At 45.8% G+C, this 26,136-nt stretch overlaps 1 protein-coding gene across 7 annotated transcripts in view; it reads left to right on the top strand.

Annotated features, from left to right (window-relative positions):
* The window catches only part of GRAMD2A (GRAM domain containing 2A), a gene marked incomplete at its 3' end in the record, with an annotated part of 65,317 nt that overhangs the window by 7,793 nt on the left and 31,388 nt on the right, over window positions 1–26,136 (top strand). The window contains exon 1 of one of the 7 annotated variants that reach the window (XM_081839149.1): window positions 10,348–10,388. The exons of the other annotated variants lie outside the window; for them this stretch is intronic. Coding sequence (XP_081695275.1) covers window positions 10,363–10,388 — 26 coding nt within the window. The 5' untranslated portion in view covers window positions 10,348–10,362. Of the gene's footprint in view, window positions 1–10,347; window positions 10,389–26,136 lie in introns of those variants that run through there. 7 annotated transcript variants of the gene reach the window in all.

Here is a 26,136-nt window from a genome sequence, read left to right as displayed (position 1 = left end):
CAAGACAGAGCTGTTCCACCAGGCGTTTGGCCAAGGCACAGCCTGACCCCCTCCTTTGATAATTCTTCACAGAACTCTAGCCCAATGGTTGCCATCAATTTGATTTGAACTGATTTTATAATGAATTGTTTTTAGAATGATGTATTATTTTACTGTTAGCCGCTCTGAGCCCGGCTTCGGCTGGGGAGGGTGGGATATAAATAATAATAATTTATTATTATTATTATTATTATTATTATTATTATTATTATTATTGCCTGGTAAGAACAGAGCATGCTCAGTAAGCTGGAATACAGACAGAGATTTGGGGTGGGGAGAGAAAACAGGAATGAACTGGGAATATCCTGAGAACGGTTAGTATTCATTGGCTGGCTGGCACCCTGCACAGACTCATGGCATTTTTTTGCAGACCCACTTGCTGTATAATATTTTTCTTGTCTGCCTTAGATCCCTACAAAAAGGGACTTTGCTTAGCCTTTTTCTTCCTTGCTAGCATAGCCCCACCCCCTGCAACCCCCCGTGAATAAATATGACTCAAAAAGCTGCCTTTAGCATTTCAGTTATTTCATATTTGCCGTGCTTTAAGGAGGAGCGCAGTGTGACTTGTCAAGTCTTCACTGCCCTCGTTCTGAGCATGATTTCGCCAACAAAGGATGCCCTTGCTTGCTGCGTGTCTGTGTGTGTCCGTCCCCCGCCTCCGGCTGTAGAGAAGCATAGCATTTCTCCGAATCTGCACGCAAACAATTTCCACTGGAATGCAGGCTGGGGCAATGCAGCCGTACCCATCTAGAGCAAGGAAATGAGGTCACTGCTGAATGAGGACTGTGTCTCGGAAATTCAGACTGGCTGCGCGAAACTCTCGGGACCTTGCGTGGGCATTCTCCAGCAAACCTCTCCTGGGAGTTTGACTCAACATGCAGCAACGTGACGGGCTGCCTACAGCTTGACTGGGACTCTGTCAGGCAGGTCACTTGCATAAGCCGCCTTGCTATGTTCTCGGAGAAGCCAGGGAGGATGGTTCTCTGATGAGGAGCTGCTTCCCACATTCATTTTCCATGGGTGGCTAACCCGTGGTTAGGGACGCGGGTGAAACCACAGAGCCTAGAACTTGCCTATCAGAAGGTTGGCGGTTCGAATCCCCACGACGGGGTGACCTCCTGTTGCTCGGTCCCTGCTCCTGCCCACCTAGCAGTTCGAAAGCATGTCAAAGTGCAAGTAGATAAATAGGTACCACTCTGGCGGGAAGGTAAACGGCATTTCCGTGTGTTGCTCTGGTTCGCCAGAAGTGGCTTAGTCATGCTGGCCACATGCCCCGGAAGCTGTACGCCGGTTCCCTCGGCCAGTAAAGCGAGATGAGCGCTGCAGCCCCAGAGTCGGTCATGACTGGACCTAATGGTCAGGGGTCCATTTACCTTTACCTAACCCGTGGTTGCTGGACTGCATCACACCAGATGGTTGGCCATGCTGACTGAGGTTTTCAGCGATAGAAAATAGCCAGGCGCACTTTGTGACTGGCGCAGGTCCAACTGCGACCACGTGGAGATCTCTGGATGCCAGGCTGGCGACTGGGGAAAGCAAAACGTCCTTTCGAGAAGGATCTGAAATATTTTCCTTAAAGCTTGACTCTGATTTATTCTGGATGGTTTTATTTGATGTTTCAGTGTGTTGTAAACCGCTTTGAGATCTGTTCTTTAAAATATAAAGTGGTATAGAAATGAAAACACAACAACAGCTACAGCAACAACAACAACAACATTATTGTTGGAAAAAAGGCACTTAGACATTCCGTTGTGACTACCATAACCCAGGTTTAAGGTGCCGTTTGGCAATTAGATTGTATATCTGAGTTACTAACACTGGCTGGTGCCGTTCTGTTTTTATTGGGATTCTTGGTTTTCATAGACTTTATATATGTATATAATTTTAATTTTATCAATATTTAATTGTTTATTAATGATTGTTTCCCCCGGTTCTTATAAGTTGTCTTGAGTCCTATCGGGGGTATATAAATAAATATATATATATATATATAATAAAAAGTAAATTAATTACAACCTTAACAGCTGCCCTACTGGATCCACCCCAAAAGTCTGCCTAGGCCATGGTTGTTCAGATGCAGCTGGACTAAGACTCCCCTCAGACTTGACCCTGGGGCTGATGGGAATCTGGAGGGCCACTGGTTCTCCAACGCTAAATGGGCCCTCCCAGAAGATAATAGCCATTCAGGATTGAAACCCTTGGTGCTCATCTCCCACCTGCAAATAAGAAATGGTCACCGTAACCCTCCACTAGCAGCATAATCCTAATACCACTGAATTTGTGGGCAGGGCTTTTTTCTAGCCGGAACTCCCTGGAACTCCGTTCCAGCACCTCTTAGCTGGGTGCCATTGCCATTATGAGATGAAAAGGGAGGCGTTCATGGTGAGTTCTGGCACCTCTTTTTTTCCTAGAAAAATAGCACTGTCTGTGGGTAACTGGGTTTTTTAAATCCGGGTCCTAAATGCTCGTAAAGCAGGCGCCAGGAGGCTTGCTGTGGAAAGGGAATTTCCACAAGTGGACATTGCCACAAGGAAAGCCATCTCCCTGGTAGCTAACGCTCCTAGTCCAAACCTCTGAGCCGACCTAGATCACAGCCCCTAATACTCAACTTAAGATTCGGGCAGGTGGTCCTTCAGATTTGGGAAGCGAGTTGTGCATCTTCGTCTCCCTGTGGGAGGGGGCCATCTGTGAATCGGTTCTGAAATTCTTGCGGGCAAGATGCAGCGACGAGGATGGGTATATTTCGAAGGTTCAGCCAGTCAGCCGGCAGCCTTTTGCGGAATGAGGCCAACAGCTGTTGGCCTCCTAATCAGGATGAACTTGGTGTTCTAAAAACGGGAAAAATATATCGGCCTTCGTTTTAAGCCTTGGTATGCCTCTGATGTGTTTATGTAACCACATCACCCTTGATTTCGGGTGGCGTTTGGGGGGCTGATGGCATTAAATTGCTACTGTTTTAGTGTTGTTGTTTTTTTAAAATAATATTTATTACTTTTAAAACTTACAAGAAAAAAAGAGAAGAAAAAAGACAAGAAGAAAGAACAAAAGAGAAAAACAAAGACAATACAATATAAACGGTACAAAACATAACCTATACACACTAAATTAAAACAAAGCAAAACAACATTTTAAAAAAACATACATACCATTTCATTACTCTATCTTTCATTCCCTTGTTTCATCGACCTCCTCTCACCTCCCTTTTTGTATTCCACTTCTATTAATTGTTTCAGCAAATCCTTTCCATCTTTCTCTATTTTTTGTCATAAAAATATCTTAACATATTTTTAACCTTATTTTCCATTAATGCTAAAGTACTTATTTATGCTTAACTACTGTTTTAGTGTTACAGGGTTTTGTGCGTGGTGAAATGTTTTTGCCAGTTTTTGAAAATGAAAACCAGCTTTGCTTGGCAGAAAGGGAAATTTGAGCACAGAGGTCACAGGGATGCTCTCAAAGCAAAGAATGAGCGAGTCATTATTGTAATTGTTTTGCATTTTTTAAATTATATATTGTGTTACTTTGTGTTGTTCTGGGTGGCTCTGAGGCTGCCTCTTGTGGCCAGAATGCTGTCTAAAATGGTACTTCTGGCTTATATTCAGCTTGGAATCACCTAAGACCACCTGGACAGCCTTTCTGGAATCCAATAGTTTTGGATTCTGGAATCCAAAAGAAATTAATAAGATAACAAGAACAACAGCGGGAAAGTCTAACCAGAATTAGCTTTATTAAATATATTTCTAGACAACAATCTGGATTCCCATAATAAAGAGTTAATAAGCCATTTATTACAAATGACGAGACCCAGCATAACCAGATACTGTACAGGAAATGCCTTTCTGGCACAACGATCGACAACTGACACAAAACAGTTTGGGAAACAGCCCTCCTGGAGAGATTAACAAATAAAGTGTGGTTGACACGTGAACAGCTCAAGAAAGATGGCTTTACCCCTGTGTGATTTAATTGCATAACATATGCCAGTACTCCAAAAAATGAACAACCCCCTGCCTCCCACATTTGGCTCAGTCTGGTTGATCTAAATTACATTTAAACATAAATTATTATATTTGAACCCCGCTTCCATGTTCATCAATACACCAACACTTTACAAGCAATGACCGTTTTGCACAGGAGTTGAGTTCCTGACCCACACGCATATAAACCGACTCCACCCTCTTACGCCCTCGCCCTGCCCCCTTTCCCAGCCACTTCTGGTTGAGGTGATGTCCGCATGCACGGTTGTGCATTCTTTGAACGTGTGCAAAATGGGAGTTTCCTGTATATTGTTTCCTTAGTCACATAAGAGGAAAAGTGACTATTGCTCATACTTAGTCTAAGCACAATCACAAGGGCATTTAGCTATGCAACTGGGCATTTAGCTATGCAATTTTGAATATTATCTGTTAATTCTGTTCTATCCTGTTTCCCCTTTGTTTTTGTTTAAATCAATGACAAACCAAGAACCTATACATTGACCACTAATAATGCACCATATGTTGTAGATATTGCTGAAAATTCATTATGCTATTTTTGTTATGTACAACTGATGTGAGATTTCAGTGTTTATTTATTATTCCTATGGTCTTTGTTTATAAAACCCAATAAAAAGTTACTAGATCCTTTCCACTTCCAGTTAGGCCAAACTGCATCCCTCATCCTGCAACATTTTTGATCATCTTGGTTGCCCTCTGCACACATTCCGGCTTGTCAACGTCCTTCTTAAATTGTGTTGTCCAGAACTGGACACAGTATTCCAGATATGGCCTGACCAAGGCAGAATAGAGTAGTACTATTACTTCCCTTGATCTGGATACTAGACTTCTGTCGATGCAGCCTAGAATAGCATTAGCTTTTTTTGCTGCTTTATCACACTGTTGACTCATGTTAAGCTTGTGATGCACTAAAACCCTCCTTTTCACATGTACAGTCGTACCTCCACTGTTGTATCCCTTCGGTTACGTAAACTTCGGGATACGTAAGTGGCAAACCTGGAAGTATATTTCTGGGTTTCTGCCACGCGCGCATTGCAGAAGCGGTCTCTCCGGTTGCGGAAACCTTGGGATCTGACCAGAACGGATCCCATCCCTGTGGAATGCCCTCCCACCAGATGTCAAAGAAAATAACAACTACCAGACTTTTAGAAGACATCTGAAGGCAGCCCTGTTTAGGGAAGCTTTTAATGTTTGATGTATTACAGTATTTTAATATTTTTTTGGAAGCTGCCCAGCCAGATGGGCGGGGTATAAATAATAAATTATTATTATAATTACTATATCCGCAACTGCCTAAATGCAGAAGCTTATATTTGTCCCTATCAATGTCAAGTTCACTGGTTAGTAGTTTCCTGGGTCTTATTTCCCTCCCTTTTTGAAGATGGCGACAACATTTGCCCACCTCCAGTCTGTAGGGACCTCCTCTGTTCTCCAAGATCATAGGCAGAGGCTCTGAGCTTATATTCACTATCTCCTTTAGTACCCTTGGGTGAAGCTCATCAGACCCTGGAGATTTGATTTAATTTATAGAAGCCAGGTGTTCCCTTACCACCTCTCTTCCTATCTTGGGCTGCAGCTCTCTCCTTATGTCATTTATTATGTTATTGGCAGGTTGGGCATTGCTCTCCTTTTGGGAGAAGAGAGAGGCAAAATCAACACAGGAATTACATTTGTAAAACATATAAAGAAAGAATATCACACGTTGGTTTTTTTCAGGCTGGTGTCCCAGCCTGCCAAGAGGGTTTTAAACTTTGATCATAGCTTGTATGGTGTTAGCTGTCCCCTCCTATGCTAATTTGTTAAGCATCTTCCCCATGCCCTCCTCCAAGCGGTTAATTTAAAAAAACAACAACACAGGGCCTGACAACGGAAATATCCTCCTGGTGTTTGTGTGAGAAGAAGTGGTCCTGGATGGTAAACGCACGGCATGACTGGGCAAAGTTCATACGGTGAAGCATCTAGGCAAGAAATGGGCCATCTGGAAGAATAAAGCGAAGGGTTGCCAGCATAGAGAATCGAGTTTTGCTGCAAAAGGTGATGGACTGTGGAAAAGTGTCATATTGAAAAGGTACTAAAGGGCAAGTCTGTGCTGTACTCCATACCGTGTGTGTGTGTGTGTACACACATACACACACAATGTTGTTGATTACAGCATGTACAATTTAAAAAAGTAATACAAATAAGTGCTTTTAGAAAAGCGCTTGGGATTTGAAATGAGGGCAAAAGCGGGCAGATGGATTTGCAGTTTGATCAAAAAGTGGTTTCCTGTGCATCCAACACCACGTTAAAAACTTGTTTGTGTAAGTATTCAGATAGCTCAGAATGAGGCAGCCTTAAAGTAGCTTTTAGGATGGAAATGAGTGGCTTTTGGCCCTCCATATGTTGCAGGATTTCATCATCCCCAGCCAGCATGGGCTTGTGGTGAGGGATAGCAAAAGGTCAAGGCTCTCTCTGCTTTGTGTTTTTGAATGCGTAAGGTTTTGTGCTATTGTTGCTGGGGTTTTTTAAATTTTCAAATGTGGCCTTGGGTTGGGCTATTCCTTGGCTAATTTTGGCTAAATGGAAGTACCCAAAAGAGATTCAGTGGGAGCTGCTGGATGAGGATACCGCCCCAAACCCAGGCAATCTGTGTGCTGATTTTACTTGGCTAGAGATCCAGCGTTGACTCCCTCCCTCTTCACTGGCTTCCTGCCTGGGAAGGGAGAAATGAATCTTCTGTGTCCTGTGGACTTACCTCAGGACCATCCAAAGTGAATGGAGTCTTGTTCTTGTTTAACCGTTTCTAAAAATATAAGGAGCCAGGAAAACGTTCAGTGCAATGAATAGGCTCTAGATTTTAAGGAGAAGAAATCAAAGTGTATGTGACAGCAACTGGCCGGCTGAGATCATGGGTACGCAAACTAAGGCCCGGGGGCCGGATCCGGCCCAATCAGCTTCTCAGTCCGGCCCGTGAATCAGCGTGTTTTTACATGAGTAGAATGGGTGCTTTTATTTAAAATGCATCTCTGGGTTATTTGTGGGGCATAGGAATTCGTTCATTATTATTTTTTCAAAATATAGTCTGGCCCCCCACAAGGCCTGAGGAACAGTGGACCGGCCCCCTGTCGAAAAAGTGTGCTGACCCCTGGTAGATAGAGGGTGCATGGCAATCCGCCATTGGCCCACAGATCTGTTATCCAGCACCTAATCACTTTTCCCCAACGCGCATCATCTATTGTCACTTTGCTTAATGGTAGGGCTGGCCCTTTGAAGAACTGTTGTAGAATATGACTTGTGGTGTGATGGCCAATGGTATGGCACTTTCAAGGATTGTTTGAATTCTTGCAGGTTAGGAATGATGATGATGATGATAATAATAATAATAATAATAATAATAATAATAATAATAATTTATTTATACCCCGCCCATCTGACTGGGTCTCCCCTGCCACTCTGGGCGGCTTCCAACAAAATATTAAAAATACAATAAAACATCAGACATTAAAAACCTCCCTAAACAGGGCTGCCTTCAGATGTCTTCTAAAAGTCAGATAGTTGTTTATTTCCTTGACATCTGGTGGGAGAGCGTTCCACAGGGCAGGCGCCACTACCCAGAAGGCCCTCTGCCTGGTTCCCTGTAACTTGGCTTCTCGCAGTGAGGGAACTGCCAGAAGGCCCTTGGAGCTGGACCTCATAGTCCAGGCTGAACGATTGGGGTGGAAACACTCCTTTGGACCCAGTGTGGTGTAGTGGTTAAGAGCGGTGGACTCATAATCTGGTGAACCGGGTTGCTTCCCCGCTCCTCCACATGGAGCTGCTGGGTATCCTTGGGCCAGTCATACTTCTCTGAAGTCTCTCAGCCCCACTCACCTCCCAGAGTGTTTGTTGTGGGGGAGGAAGGGAAAGGAGAATGTTAGCCGCTTTGAGACTCCTTCGGGTAGTGATAAAGCGGGATATCAAATCTAAACTACTTCTTCTTCTTCTTCTTCCTCCTCTTCTTCTTCTTCTTCTTCTTCTTCTTCTTCTTCTTCTTCTTCTTCTTCTTCTTCTTCTTCTTCTATACTGGGCCGAGGCCATGGGAGGGGGGGCTGCTATTGGGCAGTGACTGGTGGTCTGACTAGCTAGCATGGGGGCACCTTTGTTGTTGGTGTATTGTTGCTCTACCTCCAGCCTTCCTTTGAGGAACTCACGTTGTGGTTCTCCCTCTTTTTTGTCTTTATGGCATACGTTGGATAGAGAAATGATGATATTCTCCCCACTGCCAGGTGAGCAAGGATTTGAACCCAAGTCTCCCTAGTCCTAGTTTGGTTCTCTAGCCCAGGGTAGTCAACATGGTATTCTCTGATCTTGTGGACTACAACTCCCACCACGCTGGATACCTCTAGCAACCCAACCTTTCTGGCTGTTGCAGTCTATGCATTCCAATACCACCACAATTGGTTCAGCAATCTGGAAGGCCGCAGGTTCACAGCTCCTTCACTAGGTAGTCCTAGTCAAGTCCCCATTGTCACGTTCTCAAGCCCTGCTCTGTAAAATGAGGATAACGATGCTGGACTGCCTTTGTAGGCTGTTGTTAATGGATTCCTGAGAAACTGGACATGAGGCCGTTTGAGCTGTCATGGAAAATGCTGCATAAACGCAATGTGTGCTTTTACTCTTACGCTTCATTATCCATGCTAACCTTTTCCACCAGGGAGATCTCAATGGATTCTTTGTTCAGATGTACATATCAAATTGTCATATTGGTACAGAACAAGGCGTGTCTCTCCATCTCTGCCCGCTGCCTTAATCAGATTGCCTGGTGATCAGATTAAGGCTCTTTGCTTTTCTCTCTAGCGTGCCAAGGTGGCGGATTGTTGGCAGCCATCTGGATTTAAGCCTGATAGAAATTATACTTGATATTTGCCCTATATAGCCAGACGCGTACACCTCTTTACAGCACACTGTGCTCAGATTGACACGTGTTAGGTATGCAGGGCTTTGGAAGCAACTTTCGCAGGAGGTTCTTGGCTGGCAGGATGATCAGCGCTTTGGAACAAGCGTGGGATCTGTCTCACTGCCACTTTCATAGGTGCCGCCTAATGTTCATCTCATGCTTGTAAGGAGTCAACCTTTAGTGTGCAGACACCTACACTATGGAACTCCCTGCCCATTTATATTAGGCAATCGCCTTCACTGTATTGTTTTCATTCCCTGCTAAAACCCTTTTTCTTCCAGCAAGTCTATCCCGACATGCAATTTTAACACATGATTTTAGTAAGTATAAGTGTTTCAAGATAGCTGGTTTTATTTTCTATTTTAAAATTTCTATTGTATTTTTAAAATTTATAAATGATTTTATTTATATTTTGAATTTTTATATGTGTTGGAAGCTGCCCAAAATATCAAACATTAAAAAACTTCACTATACAGAACTGTCTTCAGATGTCTATGAAAAGTTATATAGTTGTTTAACTCTTTGACATCTGCTGGGAGGGCGTTCCACGGGGCAGGTGCCACTGCCAAGAAGGCCATCTGCCTGGCTTCCTGCAGTTTCATTTCTTGCAATGAGGGAACTGCCAGAAGACCCTTGGAGCTGGACCTCAGTGTCTGTGCTGAACGCTGGGGTTGGAGATGCTCCTTCAAGTATACAGGCTGTTTAGGGCTTTTAATGGTCTGTGAAGATGGGTAAAGGTAAAGGTACCCCTGACAGTTAGGTCCAGTCGTGACCGACTCTGGGCTTGCGGCGCTCATCTTGCTTTACAACGTTTGTCCGCAGACATCTTCTGGGTCATGTGGCCAGCATGACTAAGCCGCCTCTGGCGAACCAGAGCAGCACAGGGAAACGCCGTTCACCTTCCTGCCAGAGCGGTACCTATTTATCTACTTGCACTTTGACGTGCTTTTGAACTGCTAGGTGGGCAGGAGCAGGGACTGAACAACAGGAGCTCACCCCGTCGTGGGGAATCGAACTGCTGACCTCCTGATCAGCAAGCCCTAGGCCCAGTGGTTTAGACCACAGCGCCACCCGTGTCCCATGAAGATGGGTATTGGATCTCAGAACATATGGAGGGCACCCTTTTCTCCCCTGGCTCTTGATACCTATAGACCAGCAGGTGCTTCGTGTTCCTTAGCTCTTGGCACCCTTCTGTCAGTGCCCTGCCTTGCACATGTTGGAGAGGGCATTCTTCTGTCTGCCGGTGAGCAGCTTAAGGAGATCACCCAAAGGCTGTGGGTCTTGAGATTGACCTGCCAGGAATGCTCCTTTTTAAAAGTTGCCAGCTTCCTGATTCAGAGCTTGTATACTTGCCGTTGCTTGCCGACACAACGGCAGCCTTCAGCAGCTGAGTCCGGCAAGCAAGGAGGCGCCATGGAGAATGTCTCTTCTCTGGGCAGGTAAGGCAAACTGCTTGGAAAGCGCCACTAAAGAAAATGTCTGTAGAAGGGAGAAGGGGAGTTAGCTGGAGAGCAGGAGGGATTTGGATTTCAGAAGGCGCTGGAGGGAGAACTGAATGAACGAGGGCAGCCCCCAGCTGAAGATGGGCATGTTGGCAGCTTCTAAGGAAAATAATACTCATGCACACAATGTTAGTATTATTATTATTATTATTTGCATGCAGGATTGTGTGTCCAAAACTTAGTTTTTTAAAAAAATAGTTTTTAAAATTGATTTTTCCAAAAAGATGCAAATCCAAGAACAGTCAAACAATACAAAACAAACCACAATAAATCAAAACAATACATTCTATAAGTACATTTAAGGGGGATTGGGTGGCAGAAGAGCGGGTGGTCCCAGACCCACCCAGTGCTCAGACGTACAAGCAAATAAATCAGTACATGGAGTTCATGCAGCAGAGAGACCCCCATCTTCCTTGTGCATATGGAAGATCACCTTCTCATAAGCTGCCCATCAAGTCATGTCTTCTGTCCATTGTGTGACTATGGGGTGGGAGGAGTGGACCTGTCCTTCCAGTATTGAAGCATATTAGACATTTAGCCACAATGAAAGCTAATTTTAGGCTGCATACATGCTGTACCTTTGAAGCACATTCTTTCCCTCAAAGAGCTGTAGTTTATCACTTCTGGCCAACCTTAGCAATCAACAGTGCCTAGCATTCTGTGTGTGTGTCTCTGTGCGTGCGCACCTCAAAAGTGCCATAAAGTGTGTACGCAACTCAGATTGACTCTTGTATATCTGCCTCTTGCGGTTTTGTGCGTAATTTGTGTATTAGCCCTTGGGGAGATACTGCTAGGCTAGCCAGCTCATGTGTGTGCTTCTCTCTTTGTGTGTGTGGATGTTGAGGCTTCATTTTCTCTTGGGGTTGCTCAATGGGCCTCTGTTCTGGATGGGAGTATGTAAGGTGAAGGATGGATCCTGAACGCTCCTCAATACACTGCCTCTTCCCTTCCCTGCTTTATAGCTGTGGAATACAGCCTTTGCCCAGACAGGCAAATCCTTCTCTTTATCCGCTCTTGAGAAATCCTAGCTTAAAGTATGCCTGAGCAAATCTCTGCCTTGTCTGTTTGAGGCAGAAAATCCACTTAAGGGATGTGTGTGTGTGTGTGTGTCTTTGTCTAAGCAGACCTGGGCAGTTGCTGCTTTGTGGGTTGGGGCTTCAGGATGGCTTAGAGGGGTCAACTTGGCACTTTGAAAGCAGAGGAACTGCGAGGTTCACAACTCCAAATCTTGTCTTTATTTCTGTGATGTTAGTCTGTAAGATTTGTGGAGTTGGGGTGAGCTGTTGAGCAGATGTGTCACACATATTGGCCTAAGAAGGACCTGCAACCATATCAGCAGTGGCATAGCATGGTCGTGGGGTACAGAGGTGGTTGCCCCAGATGCAAAATTGTTAGGGGGTGCAAAATTTCAACACCTGGTGCTGCCTCAATACAGCTGCACAGTTCTGGCACTGGGCTCCATTGAAAATGGCTTCTGCATGCAAACCAAGAAGTAGCCTCTCCAGACAAGAGAACAGCTCTTATTTTCTTATCACTGCAGCTGTGATCTCCTGGTTGTTATGGATGCCATTAGGCAGTTGAATGCACCTGTGTACTCCATCGTTTTCCTCCCTCCCCTCCACATGGTCCCAGGCACAGGCAACCCACGCTATGCCACTGCAGGTCAAAGTATTAGTGGAGGCAGAGATAGAAAATAGCCAGGCACATTTTGCAACTGGGGTGGGTCCAATTGTAAACAAGTGGAGATCTCTAGATGCCAGGCAGGGGACTGGGGAAAGCAAAATGTCAGAGAAGGACCTGAAATATTTTCTGTGAAGCTTGAATTTGTTTTATTCTAGATTGTTTTGCTTGATGTTTTAACATGTTGTAAACTGCGTTGGAATTTGTTATTTAAAATATAAATAACATAAAGTGGTATAGAAATGAATTCATCATCATCATCATCTTCATTGGAAAAAGGCACCTAGACATTCCATTGTGATGACCATAACCCAGGTTTAAGGTGCCACCTGGGTCCTAGATTGTGTGTATATTTTTTTGTGTGTGTGTGTATATACACACACACTGGTACCTTGGGTTAAGTACTTAATTCGTTCTGGAAGTCCGTTCTTAACCTGAAACTGTTATTAACCTGAAGCACCACTTTAGCTAATGGGGCCTCCTGCTGCTGCCGCGCCGCCAGAGCACAATTTCTGTTCTCATCCTGAAGCAAAGTTCTTAACCCGAGGCACTATTTCTGGGTTAGCGGAGTCTGTAACCTGAAACGTATGTAACTCGAGGTACCACTGTATGTATATGGGGCAAAAGCTAAATAATAATGGTGCTATATACACTTTTGTTCAGGAAGGAATTTTTAGCTTAGGGGCTGCCACAGAGAAAGCCCTCTCCTGAACCATCACCACCCATAACTTCCGAGGGTGGTGGAATTACTAAGAGGGCCTGTCTCTGATCTCAACTCCAGAGGCTATTTAGGGAAGAAAGCAGACTTTTGGAAGTCTGGGGCTTTAAACACTAACGCGAATTGAATTGGAGCCAGAAACAAGCTGGCAACCAGTGATGTCTAAAGCTGCTCCCATCCCCAGCATCTCCCCCGTCTTGTCTGGGTTCAACTTCAGCCTGTTCGCCTTCCTTCACTTTCATCTGACTACACTCCCAAGCTAGGAGTTACTGGCACAGTGTGCAAAAAATAAAGGCCGTTCTTAATAGTATTTCTTGTTTATATAGCACCAGTGATGTGCCTGTGCTTCATAGAGCGATTCAAGGAGAAGACTGGTTCATGGAGTATTTACACCCTGACAGACCCTTAGGATAATACGCCCTTACCTTTTGTTCCATACTTTTCAGGCAGAGGTCCTCAATTTAAAGCTCTGTGTCCAAGCGTTTTCCCCCCTGCAAAAATCTGCTCTTTAAAGCTGAAGCACAACAAGTAGCAAGAAGAAGAAGAAGAGGAGGAGGAGGAGTGCTTGGACAAAGAGCTTTAAAGCTTAGAAAATGCCTGGAAAGTTTGGAGAAAAGGTAAGTAGGTGTGTCAAGTTCCAAAGAACGAGAAGCACACGCCAAAAGGAAGTGTATTGCACCAGTCCCACGTTCAGAGTGCCTAAAGGAAACGGTTGAAATTTTGCAATGCTCTCCCAAGTGCAGAGAAGAGAAAACAGAAAGTAAAATGACCGTTAGATGGTCTGGGCCATTGCTTAATCAGTGAAGTTGAATGCTTTTGTTCTTTTAAAAAAAAACAAAGCACCAGGAAGTGGCTGCATTTAACTGGATTATAACCCAAGGGGTGGAGTGGCCCCGTTGTGTGGTGCTCTCGCTCTCAACAATGTCCGTCCCCTGGAAACGCATTCCTGTGCCAACGCTGGAGTGCCAAACATAACATCCCAAAATAAATGCAACAGTCAGGCTACACAAGAGGTTGACTTTCCCCCTCTGAAGCCAATTCCGTCTTTCCTTCTTACCTCACAAGGTCATGTGTTGTTCTTTAATGTGTGTGTGTCTGTGTACACACACACACACACACACACACACACACACACACACACAGATCCTAAGGACTCCTATCTTTCTTCAATTCTGTCCTCGCAATGACCCTGTAAGGCTGGTTAGGTGAAGGTCAAGGTGAGTTGCCCAACAGCTTTGTGGCTCAAGAAAGACCATAGCCAGCTGCTATTTATCCACAGAATTCTGTCCGTTTTGTCCATAGTTAAGCTGCCATTTGTCCAGGCTTGCCTGCTCTGACCGGCAGGGCTGCCTCTACCTGTTCAACTGCAAGGGAACAGCAAGCCACAGCACCAGGCAACAAAATGCAATCAGAGTGTGTGTGGAGACAGCTTGGGCACCCATAGTGGCATGCACTGGAGGCCTATGTGGACCACAGGCAGCTCATCTGTGCCTTAGGATCTCAGGCACAGAGGTCCATAGCACCTGCCCTGCATGCAGAAGGCCCCAGCTTCGACACATAACATCTCCAGGTGTCTCCTTCCTGAAACTAGTGTAGACCAGGTTGGCAAGGTTTACCTCGCTTGGGCCGGTTCACTCCAGTGGAGATCCTTCCATGGGCTGGATCGCGCGCCCGCCCGCGATTTCCCACATCTGCGCAGACGCGATTTTCGGCATCTGCGTCCATGCAGACACAATTTTTGGCACCTGCGCATGTGCAGATGCGATTTCCAGCACCGCAGAAGCGAGTCCCCATGCCGCTCCACGCCGGGGACTAGCTGAGCAGGCGGCTCGGTTTGGGGGCAGCTTGTGGGCCAGTTAAACGACCCCCGTGGGCCGCTTGTGGCCCATGGGCTTTAGGTTGCCGACCCCTGTTGAAGACAATAATGAGCTAGATCAGTGGTTCTCAACCTGTGGGTCTCCAGATGTTGGACTACAACTCCCATCATCCCTGAGCTCTGGCCTTGCTAGCTAGGGGTGATGGGAGTTGTACTTCCAACAACATCTGGGGACCCACAGGTTGAGAAAGGCTGAGCTAGATGGACCAGTGGCCTGACTCAGCATAAGGCAGCTTTCTATGTTACTCTCTGACTTTCAACCTCAGTCTGGTATTGGTGCACTTCATCCATGGGAAGCTGGGCCTCAGCACCCATACTTGCTATCTCTTCCTTTTGCTTTCTACTTAAGGTGTTGAAACATGTTAGCTCAGTCAGTAGAGCATGAAACGCTTAATCTCACGGTCGTGGGTTTGAGCCCCATGTTGGGTCGTGGGTTTGAGCCCCATGCATCGCAAAGGGTTGGCCTGGATGACCTTCGTGGTCCCTTCCAACTCTGCAATTCTGTAGGCTTGGATCTGATGTGCCCCAGCTAGCTTCTAGGTGGAGCCACCAATGCCTAATAGAGTGAACTTCCCATCACCTGCTTTCCCACCACCGTGGCCTTGTTCCTGTAAACAGCAGTAACTCAGGTGTTCTCTGATAAGCTATGCAAACATCTGTGCCATTGGGGAGAGAGGCTTCATGGAGGAAACGTTTGGATGGTGGTGATGGGGAGGAAACTAGGCATTTCACACATCTTCTTGTTAGTACTTCTTGCGTAATGTATGAATGGTTCACCCTACTATAGTGAGATGCGGAAAGCCTGCCCTTGTTTGTAGCACAAGTCCCATCTCAACACCATGGCCTGGAAGCCGTGATTTCATGCTTACATGAATGAGAGAAGGGCAGCATGTCTCTGGACCTTCTGGAGAGACTGCCTCCTTCCCCAGTTGCTAAAACGCCTTGCTCGGATGTTTGCCTAGGACAGGTATGGTGAACCTTTGACCCTCCCAGTGTGGCTGAACTAGACAGCTCCCATCAGCTCTAGCAAACATGGTCAATGACCAGGGATGATGGTTCAGCAACATCTTGAGTTCAAAGAACTACCACACCTAGCTTCATAGCCGCTTGGGGAATTGTACTGTTCATGCCTATGGACTTCCTCCCCCTTTCCCTACTTCTACCCAAAGTCTCTGAAGTGCTGTCCTTTTGATCCCCGGGGCTATATACTGGCAGGGCGGATGAAGCGAGTCCAGTTGGTGCATTCCTTTCCCAGTCTCAACATCTCCAGGACGAGCTGAACTCCTCTTGCTGCCTTGGCCCTGGGAATGGCTAAAAGTAGCAACAAAGCTGACCCAGAAATAGCTCCAAGATTTCCAAGAAAACAGCGGCATGCTTGAGATCAAAAGATTTTTCTCTCTCTCACTCTATTTCTCTCTCCCCCCCCCCCCTTTACAAACCTCTCTTCAGATTGTTCTTGATAGAGAAGTATCTTGCATTGCATTGCCCTGGCTTTGAAACAGTGCAGTTTCTGGAAAACAATCAACTTGGGGGTTTGGAGCAAGGAAGGTGGCATGTTGCTGAGTTAAACCATGATTTGCTGGTCCAAGTCTCCAAACCTGGTTATTGCATCTGCTGCTCGTGGTGCATTGCACACTGGTGCCATGTGCCTGGGATGGAAGCAGCCATGGCCATCACAATATGCAGTGGCTGAGAAGGAGGCTGAGTGATGCTTAATAATAATAATAATAATTTATTATTTATACCCCGCCCATCTGGGTGGCTCCCAACATAATAATAATAATAATAATAATAATAATAATAATAATAATAATAATGCGATCAAACATTAAAAACTTCCCTAAACAGGCCTGCCTTCAGATGTCTTCTAAAAGTTTGGTAGTTATTTTTCTCTTTGACATCTGGTAGGAGGGCGTTCCACAGGGTGGGCACCACTACCGAGAAGGCCTTCTTCCTGGTTCCCTGTAACCTCACTTCTCGCAGTGAAGGAACCACCAGAAGGCCCTCGGCGCTGGATCTCAGTCATGGGGGCAGAGACGCTCCTTCAGGTCTACTGGGCTGAGGCCGTTGAGGTCTTTCAAGGTCAGCATCAACACTTTGACTTGTGCTTGGAAACGTACTGGGAGCCAATGTAGGTCTTTCAGAACTGGTGTTATATGGTCTCGGCAGCCACTCCCAGTCACCAGTCTAGCGGCCACATTCTGGATTAGTTGCAGTTTCCAAGTCACCTTCAAAGGTAGCCCCACGTAGAGTGCATTGCAGTAGTCCAAGTGGGAGATAACTAGAGCATGCACAACTCTGGCGAGACAGCCTCTGGGCTTGAGCTTCAGGCCTTTTGGAGGAAGTAATTTGACTCAGGGGTAGAGCATCTTCTTTGCATGTAGAAAGACCCAGGTTCCATCTTCATCCATCTTCAGGTAGGGCTGGGAGAAAGCCCTGTCTGAAATCCTGGAGAGCTGTTTCCCGTTCATCTAGGCAAGACTTAACCAAGATGGACCATTGGTTCTGATTCTGTAGAAGACAGCTTCCTAGGCTCCCCATATTTGCCTGCGTGGGGCTGTTTTGTTCTCCTTCCGCACGAGCGAACAAGCCAGGAAGTCACAGTTAGCCATCGCTTCCCCATTGTGTCCAAACTAAGGAACCAAAGTTAACGGCTTCCAAGCAAGCCAGGATGCAGAAGCCAACTTTCAACCACAGTGTTCACAATTTGGTTGGAATGGGAAGGTACGGTTAACAGCAATGATCTTGCTTGTTTCGCTCAGTTGCGCAAAGTGCCTTTGTGCAGGTGCCTGAAGCTCACGCACATTTCAGTTCGTCAGAGCCAAGATTTGATTGCCTAAACATGGATGTTGTGAGTTGTGGGGGAAGGTGGGAAGTAATGATGATAGATGAAGCAGTGAAGGACAAAGAGGAGGACCTGTAGGAAACCTTCTGCTCTGCTGAGCCACACTTATCAAGGATGTGCTAAAGCTTCACTTTTAAAATGTTGCTTGGCTGTGCTTGATTCTCATGCCAATAAGTACAGCAGGTTGGGTTCTTCAGAATGTCCACACTCAAGCTCTCTGTTTTGTGTGCTCGACGGCGCCACCTTCCTACCTTGTTGAACATTGCAGCTCTGGCCTTTTACTGTGGGTTATGCCTGACCAAAAGAAAAAATTGGTAGCTGCGACAAAATGTTGTAGCATGGAGAACTCCTGTTCCCGATTCCACCCAGAATCCGCCTTTTCATGCCTTTTAGTGTCCCCATTTATTGTGCCACCAGGTATTTTATTTGTGTACTTCTGAAAACGTTTGGGTTTCTTCAAACCTGCCGATACAGATCCCTTACATATGAATGATGCCATCTTGCTTTTAAAGGATGAAATCTTGGAGAATGAGTTTGCTAGATGGTTTTTATTTTTAAAGCAAGATACCTAAATCAGTCTCTCTACCTCACCTCTATGCCACCTTTCATTGTCTTCCTTTATTTATTAGACAAAGTGCTAATTCATACAACAAGACACTACCTGGTTAATTAAATTCGCAGGATGAAAGTCAATCTGTGATTAGTCTAGATGTGTGTGTATGTGCAGCCCATCATTTCTCCTCCGGAATGGAAGCTCTGGTTCAGTATTAACCTGCTGAAAGAATATATAGTAATCTTGGCTAAAACATTCCCTCACTCCCTTCTATGTACTTGACCTAGTTAGAAGTTTGACAAAAAGAGAAAGTGAGAGAGAGAAAGAGAAGGTGATAAGAAAAGAAGTATTGGGATGAATGTATCATATGAGGACAATTCAAGGAGGTTATACAGGGCAAGCTTTTCAGCAGCTACAAACTTCATTATGGCTTTTTGCTGCTGCCTTGCAAGATTTTATCTTTCTTTCAGCTTAGTGGCAGAGTACGTGCTGTGCCTGGAGGAGCCTCCAGTTTTAATCCCAGGTATCTCCAGTTAAGATAACCAGGGAGCAGGTGATGAGAAGGACCGTTCTCTGCCCAGGAACTTGGAGAGCAGCTGCCAGCCAGAGCAGACAGCACTGGGCTAGGTGGGCACATCGTCTGACTTGCTATAAAGCAGCTTCCAATGTCTCAGCAACATAGGAATGTGGGAGAGCTGTCTTGTACTGAGGAAGACCATGGCTCCATCTCTCTGAGTATTGTCTACACTGACGGGCAGCTGCCAGGGACTGAAGCTGGGTCGTTCTGCATGCAAAGCAGGCACTCTGCTGCTGAGCTATGCCCCTATCCCAATAGCAAGGTGGATATATACAGCCTAAGCCCAATATATCTCATAAAGTCATAGAGTTGAAAGGGACGTTGTGGATCATAGTCCATGGGTAGGCAAACTAAGGCCTGGGGGCCGGATCTGGCCCAATCGCCTTCTAAATCTGGCCCACGGACGGTTTGGGAATCAGCGTGTTTTTACATGAGTAGAATGTGTCCTTTTATTTAAAATGCATCTCTGGGTTTTTTGTGGGGCATAGGAATTCGTTCATCCCCCCCCCCCAAAAAATATAGCCCGGCCTCCCACAAGGTCTGAGGCACAGTGGACTGGCCTCCTGCTGAAAAAGCTTGTTGACCCCGGATCTAGTCCAACCCCTGCAAGGCATGCAGCTGTCTCTTACGGGGATCGAACCTGCAACTTTTGTGTTATCAGCATGCCTTATTTATTTCCTGCATCTCATCCAAGGTGTACAGAGAGCGCTGTTCTAGCCTCAGCACAACCCTGCAAAGTAGGTTAGGCTAAGAGATCTGTTATAAGTTTGTGCAAAACTAACCTTTAGCTACAGTGCCATGCTCTGCCTCCTTTCCCCCTTAAGGGCTGCCTCCTCCGCTATGCCCTGTTGCAAACCCTGAGATCAATTGTGGGTGCCCCCTAAGTGCCCCCATGTGCCACGTTCAGAGAACAGTACTGCTGCTGTGTATTGTTGCTCACTCCCCCCTCGATAATAGGAGCCATGGTTTTCAGCAGCGGCTGGAAGTAAATCAATAGAAGAGTTGGCTGCAGTCCCTAGAGGTTTTTAATCTATTTTTATTATTGCTTAGATGGCACCTAAGGATCTGTGGTTGCGTCAGTCCGCTCACATGCTTTGTACCTGAAAATACTTAAAATAGCTTTGCCGGCCTCTGCCCCTTCCCGTTCCCTGCCTTCTTTTCTTTTGCCAGCTTTGGCTAGTCAGGCCACCTGGGAGATTTTGGCCACAGCAGTGCAGATGTTGGGAACTTCAAGACTGGCTTACTGAAATGCATTTCTGTGGATTCTGTGGAAATGGTAGTTAGTGCAGAATTCTGCAGCACGGTTGCTGACCAGAGTGAGGTTCTGTCGGTGTATTGCACCTCTGCTCAAACATCTGTGCTGGCTGCCATTTTGTTACCAGGACAGATATTGGACTATAAAGGTTTTATTATTGGTAAATAAAACCCTTTAAGTTTACTTAAAGGATTGCCTTGCCCCATATGTTCCTACATGATGGCTTCAACCAGCAAAATTTGCACTAGTAATGTTTGTTCCACAACTGGGAATAGTTTTATTTTATTACAATTTGGAACTTCATTTAGATTTTTTTTAAAAAATTAAGTGTTTCAAATGAAAACAAACAAAATATAAATTAAATTAAAAATTAAAAATAGTCAAAGCACCTAATAAGGGCACTGACTTTGTGATATCTTATGTCTTGTTTCCAGTGCTCCTAATGCTGACCTTTATTCCATGGGATAAGGCTGCAGTCCTCAACCTACTTACTTGGGAGTAGATTCCATTGAACTCAGCAAGGTGTCCTTCGGAGTAGACCTGTATAGGACTGAACTGCAAGCCTCTTCCCCTTTCTAGCAGTTCCTACCTCATTCATTTCATATCTGGGGATTGAGAATGGAACTGCTAGAACCCCAATAATTTGCATACTGGTGTGATGTAGCTGTAAAAGTGATTTAAACTGAGCTGGTTTCCTCTGAAGCAATATGTATTAGTAAATCGGCCATAGCAGGTTTCTCGCTTTAAAAATAAATATTTAATAGAATTATTTAGTCCACGATGCATCTGATCATGCATATTCAGCAACATTTACTATCTCCATCTACTAACTGGGGTGTGTGTAGGTAAGGTAAAGGGACCCCTGACCATTAGGTCCAGTCGTGGCCGACTCTGGGGTTGCGGCGCTCATCTCGCTTTATTGGCCGAGGGAGCTGGCGAACCAGAACAGCGCACGGAAACGCCATATACCTTCCTGCCAGAGTGGTACCTATTTATCTACTTGCACTTTGACGTGCTTTCAAAGTGCTAGGTTGGCAGGAGCAGGGACTGAGCAACAGGAGCTCACCCCGTCACGGGGATTCGAACCACTAACCTTCTGATCGGCAAGTCCTAGGCTCTGTGGTAATTGTAATTTTGGGGACCGCCCTGTTAGATGGCAAAGTTTATTTCTTCACTTGCTTCAGAATGGGGTCAGCTCAATCCTGCTGCTGTTGCATTTAGAGCCTCGCTGCTCATTCTCCTGAGTTGGGGTGGATGTCTGCCCCCCAAAACCTTGCTCTATGATCACCGTTCTGCCTATCTGTGTGTGCATGCATGTTTGCATGGGTGCAGACACGAAAGAGAATAATTTTGAACCTAGACAGCCCAAGGACCAGCGAGAAGTTGCTCACAGTTGTGCATAACGGCAGTGGGACACACTGCCAGCACACTGATCGCATTCCTTCCTGGGCAACTGGAGCGTGCCAGTGGCGCGTGGGGCCATAGAGCAAAGTTGGCAGAGTAATGAGAGTGAATTTTAGCTTTGTTGTATATAGGCTAGTTTCTGCACAGACACACACATGACCCCTCTCTGTCTTCAGTCCAGCCAAGCAAGAAGCATCATGAGAGACATTCTAGCCAGGTGAAAATACTGGCCTGGGGAAATAGGGAGGTTAGGGGGAACTTTTGGCCCCTGGGACTTGCTGAGTAGGAAGAGGCTTGCAACCCAGTTCTGATCAAGGACAAAAGAAAGGTGTGTCTATTGGTTGGGTTAAAGATGTACTAGCAAACCATAATTTTCCTATAAAATAAAAGGAATAAATAAAGGTGTGTATATTTCTTGGGTTAAAGATATACTAGAATATACCACAATTGCCCCTATGAATTGTTAACACCCAGAGCAGCTTGGAATGGCAGGGACAGTGACTTGCAGTTCATGTGCATGCATGTGCTAGAGGTGAACATGCAGCCGTTCAGGTCTCTTAGCTTCTAGAGATGTTAAAGAAGGCGCCCCTTAAACTCTCCCCCTCGGAAGCAAAATAGGGGCAGTAATTTTCTAGGGTCCAACAGTTTGACCCATGCAGCATCTTCCTCCCCTGAAGCATTGCGTGGGAACCAACTGGAAGCAGCTCCCACATTATGGGGATCATATTAGTCAGCCCTCTTTCTTTGTTTTTTGAAAGGGAGAAAGGCTCTTCTTCTGCCTTGTGAGCTGCAGGACGGGTTGAAATCCAGCAGTTTGATGCTGTATACCCAAGGTACTTGGGATTGCTTTTGTGATGGCATACTTCTTCCAAGCTTCTCCTAAACAACTACACCAGGCATAGGCAAACTCAGCCCTCCAGATGTTTTGGGACTACAACTCCCATTATCCCTGACCACTGGTCCTGTTAGCTAGGGATGATGGGAGTTGTAGTCCCAAAACATATGGAGGGCCAAGTTTGCCTATGCCTGATCTACACTGTAATTCTGCTTGTGACTAAGCTTGCTTTATTCAGACTGTTGGTCTGCACTGGGGGGTCGCCAGCCTTTTTAGACCAGCAGGTACACTTTGAATTTTGAGGAAGTGCTGTGGATATTAATCACAACATGGCTGCTGTGAGCAGGTGTGGAATAACACAAGGTGACTGCCGAGCGACAAGACTCTCCACAGATGAGGGCCTGCTATTTCAACCCCTCCCCACAAATCCCCCCCTGAAACCTCCCCAAAGTATTGTTGTTGTTTAGTTGTTTAGTCATGTCCAACTCTGCGTGACCCCATGGACCAGAGCACGCCAGGCACTCCTGTCTTCCACTGCCTCCCGCAGTTTGGTCAAACTCATGCTGGTAGCTTCGCGAACACTGTCCAACCATCTGTCGTCCCCTTCTCCTTGTGCCCTCCATCTTTCCCAACATGAGGGTCTTTTCCAGGGAGTCTTCTCTTCTCATGAGGTGGCCAAAGTATTGGAGCCTCAGCTTCAGGATCTGTCCTTCCAGTGAGCACTCAGGGCTGATTTCCTTCAGAATGGATAGGTTCGATCTTCTTGCAGTCCATGGGACTCTCAAGAGTCTCCTCCAGCACCATAATTCAAAAGCATCCATTCTTTGGCGATCAGCATTCTTTATGGTCCAGCTCTCACTTCCATACATCACTACTGGGAAAACTATAGCTTTAGCTATACGGACCTTTGTTGGCAAGGTGATGTCTCTGCATTTTAAGATGCTGTCTAGGTTTGTCATTTCCCCCAAAGTATGACAACCACCAATTTGGCACCTGCAGGCACTGGGTTGGCAATTCTTGGTTTCCACTGACTGGCAGTGGCTCCCCAGGAGTGAAACAGGGAATGCTCCTAGCCTGGCATGCAGATGCTGGCAGTGGAACCCAGGATCTTCTGCATGTGCAGCAAGTACTCTGCCATTGAGCTACATGGCCCTTCCCAATCTTAAGCATGCGCAACTGAAACCACAGCACATCGCTTCCTTGCTTGACCCCTGCATATGCTTTAGTCCCCCTAATCAGGGTGGTCCAAATTTTCATCTCAAGTGGGCCATAAGAGCACAGTGGTACCTGGGGTTACAGACGCTTCAGGTTACAGACTCCACTAACCCAGAAATAGAACTGTATTTTTCGCTCTATTAGACGCACCGGACCATAAGACGCATCTAGTTTTTAGGGGAGGAAAACAAGAAATAAGAAAGCAATGCAAAGCCTCCTGAGTGAAGAGGGAGCGCTTCTCCATCTTCGCTCAGGAGGCTTTGCGGGGCTATCCCTGAAGCCAGGACAGAAAGCAGGATTGGTGCGCATCAGTCCCTCTTGCCCTCCTGGCTTCAGCGAAAGCATGCCTCCTGGCTTTCCCCCCACCTCCCGCAAGAGCTGTGTGCTCTTTAAAGGGAGCGCGGCTCTTGGGGGCTTAGGTGGGGGAAGGGACAGAGCCACGCACTCTGTCCCTTCCCCCACCTCCCACAAAAGCCAGGGATAGCCGTGCGAAGCCTCCCCAGGGCAGCAGGATGAAGGCTCCCTGCTGCCCAGCGGAGGCTTCGCGCCACTAAGGCAGAGGCTAGAACAGCGAGAGGGAACGCTGTGCAGCACTCCCTCTCACTGTTCTGGCTTCTGGGATAGCCTCGCGGCCTGCATTCACTCCATAAGACACACACACATTTCCCCTTACTTTTCAGGAGGGGAAAAGTGTGTCTTACAGAGAGAAAAATATGGTACCTCAGGTTAAGAACTTTGCTTCAGGATGAGAACAGAAATTCTCCTGCGCGGTGCCAGCAGGAGTCCCCATTAGCTAAAGTGGTACCTCAGGTTAAGAACAGTTTCAGGTTAAAGTACCAACACAGAAATAACTCAGGATCTGGCACAGGAATCTATTTTAACAGGGCAAATTGTTAAAAAGGAGGAGAAAGTTGCTGTTGTCGAACCTAAAGCAATACAAGGGGAGCCTTAACCTCACAGAGGCAAATTGAGGGTTACAAGTTGAGGCCCTTTATGATTGAAACTAGAAAAAGTCAGATTTTGAAGATCGGAGCCTGGCCTGGACTGGAAAAGGAAAGTTGGAGAGATCCCCTTATGCAGGGATCAATTGACATTTGGGATATGGACTTGGGTCAGGAGGAGATCGGAGCTTTGGGGGCCTTTGGATTTGGAGGAACCTTGAAACAAGATTTGAAATACTTTATGGATCCTAGTTTTAACTATGGAAATTTGGCTGACCTGTCGAGAAGGAATAAAAGTACTGTTGGGTCGGAGCTTCCCCAAGATCTGCTCTCTAGAATTAAAGAATATGAAGAAGACTGGCAGAAGGGACGTGGAGAGCCTCGGACATAATATCTCCAGGTTGATGGACTGTATGGGGTTGATGGGAGGGACTGGCAGAGGCCGAGACCAGGAAGAGGAGACGGTGGAAGAAGATTGGAAAATTTAAAGTCTATATAGGGAAATTTCGTAAAATTTAATGAGGGATAGAAAAATCTTGGAATGAAATTTTATGGCCTTAGTGGAAATGTTTTAAGAGGTTAAGTGTAAATAGGTAATTAGTTTTAATGGGAAATAAGATTAAAAATATTTTAAGACAAAGGAATTGCTGAGATAACTTATAGAAGTGGAATACAAAAAGGGAGGTGAGAGGAGGTCAATGAAACAAGGGAATGAAAGATAGATTATGGTAAAGGTATGATGTGTGTTTTTAAATTGTTTTTGTTTTGTTTTGTTTAGTTTATTGTGTTTAGGTGTTAAGGTTGTGTTTTGTATTGTCTATATTGTATTGTTCCTTTTGTTCCTTTTTTTCTTTCTTCTTTTTTGTAAGTTTTAAAACTAATAAATATCATTAAAAAAAAAAAAAAAGAACAGTTTCAGGTTAAGAACAGACCTCCGGAACGAATTAAGTTCTTAACCAGAGGTACCACTGTACTTTGGCATGGAACCCGTGGGCCGCACACTGCCTTGTGCATTGGGGGGGGGGAGACAAAAAATTGAAGCCCCCACCCCAGCCCTCCTTCTGCCTTCACAAAGCAAGGCTCTGACAGGGTCCTAGAGCTGTCCCACCTCCTTCCAAAAATTGAGAAAGTACGAAGGAGGCTTTGGGAAGGAGACAGGAGGACTCGAGGACCCTGTCAGAGCCCTCAGTCCTGCTTGCCCAACCCAGCCCAGGTTTGGGGGGGGGGGCATCAAAAGTTGACTAGAGCTGCCAGAAAAGGCCCTTCATGTTGGAGCACTTTGCCCCAGATTGTAAACTCTTGAGGTAGAGATTTGTCCTTTTGCACTTTGGGGATTGTAAGAACATATGTCTGTGGCTCTCTAGGTGCTTATAGTCTGAAATTCAACGCAAGGGAAATCACAAGAGGAGAGGAGAGAAAATGGACCCGGGGATTTAAAGTGCCATGCACACTGATGGCTCGATATGAATGAAAAAGAAACGGAAAGCGCTGTTTTGGGACCAGGGCCTACATAATCTTTTCTGTGTTAGCACAGAAATCAGTTCCCTGCTTCTGTGAAACGATATCCTATTTGCATCAGTGGAAAATCCCTCAGACCTCTGATATGCTCTGGCATGCTGGGGTGTGCATGTGTGTAAAATCCGTACTCTTTCTTTAAAATAAACAAGTTTTAAAGCTTGCCAGAACAAAAAGCAGCAGCTAAGCTTTTGACAAGGGTGGGGAAGGGCACTTCTTGTTGGGCCTGCCAAATAATAATAATAATAATAATAATAGTTGTAGAAGTAGT

Source organism: Podarcis erhardii (genome assembly GCF_964252035.2).
Source record: "Podarcis erhardii genome assembly, chromosome: 14".
In the NCBI taxonomy this organism is placed as follows: Eukaryota; Metazoa; Chordata; class Lepidosauria; order Squamata; family Lacertidae; genus Podarcis; species Podarcis erhardii.
The sequence above is the reverse complement of the archived record's forward strand: the minus strand, read 5'-3'. Positions and strand labels throughout refer to the sequence as shown.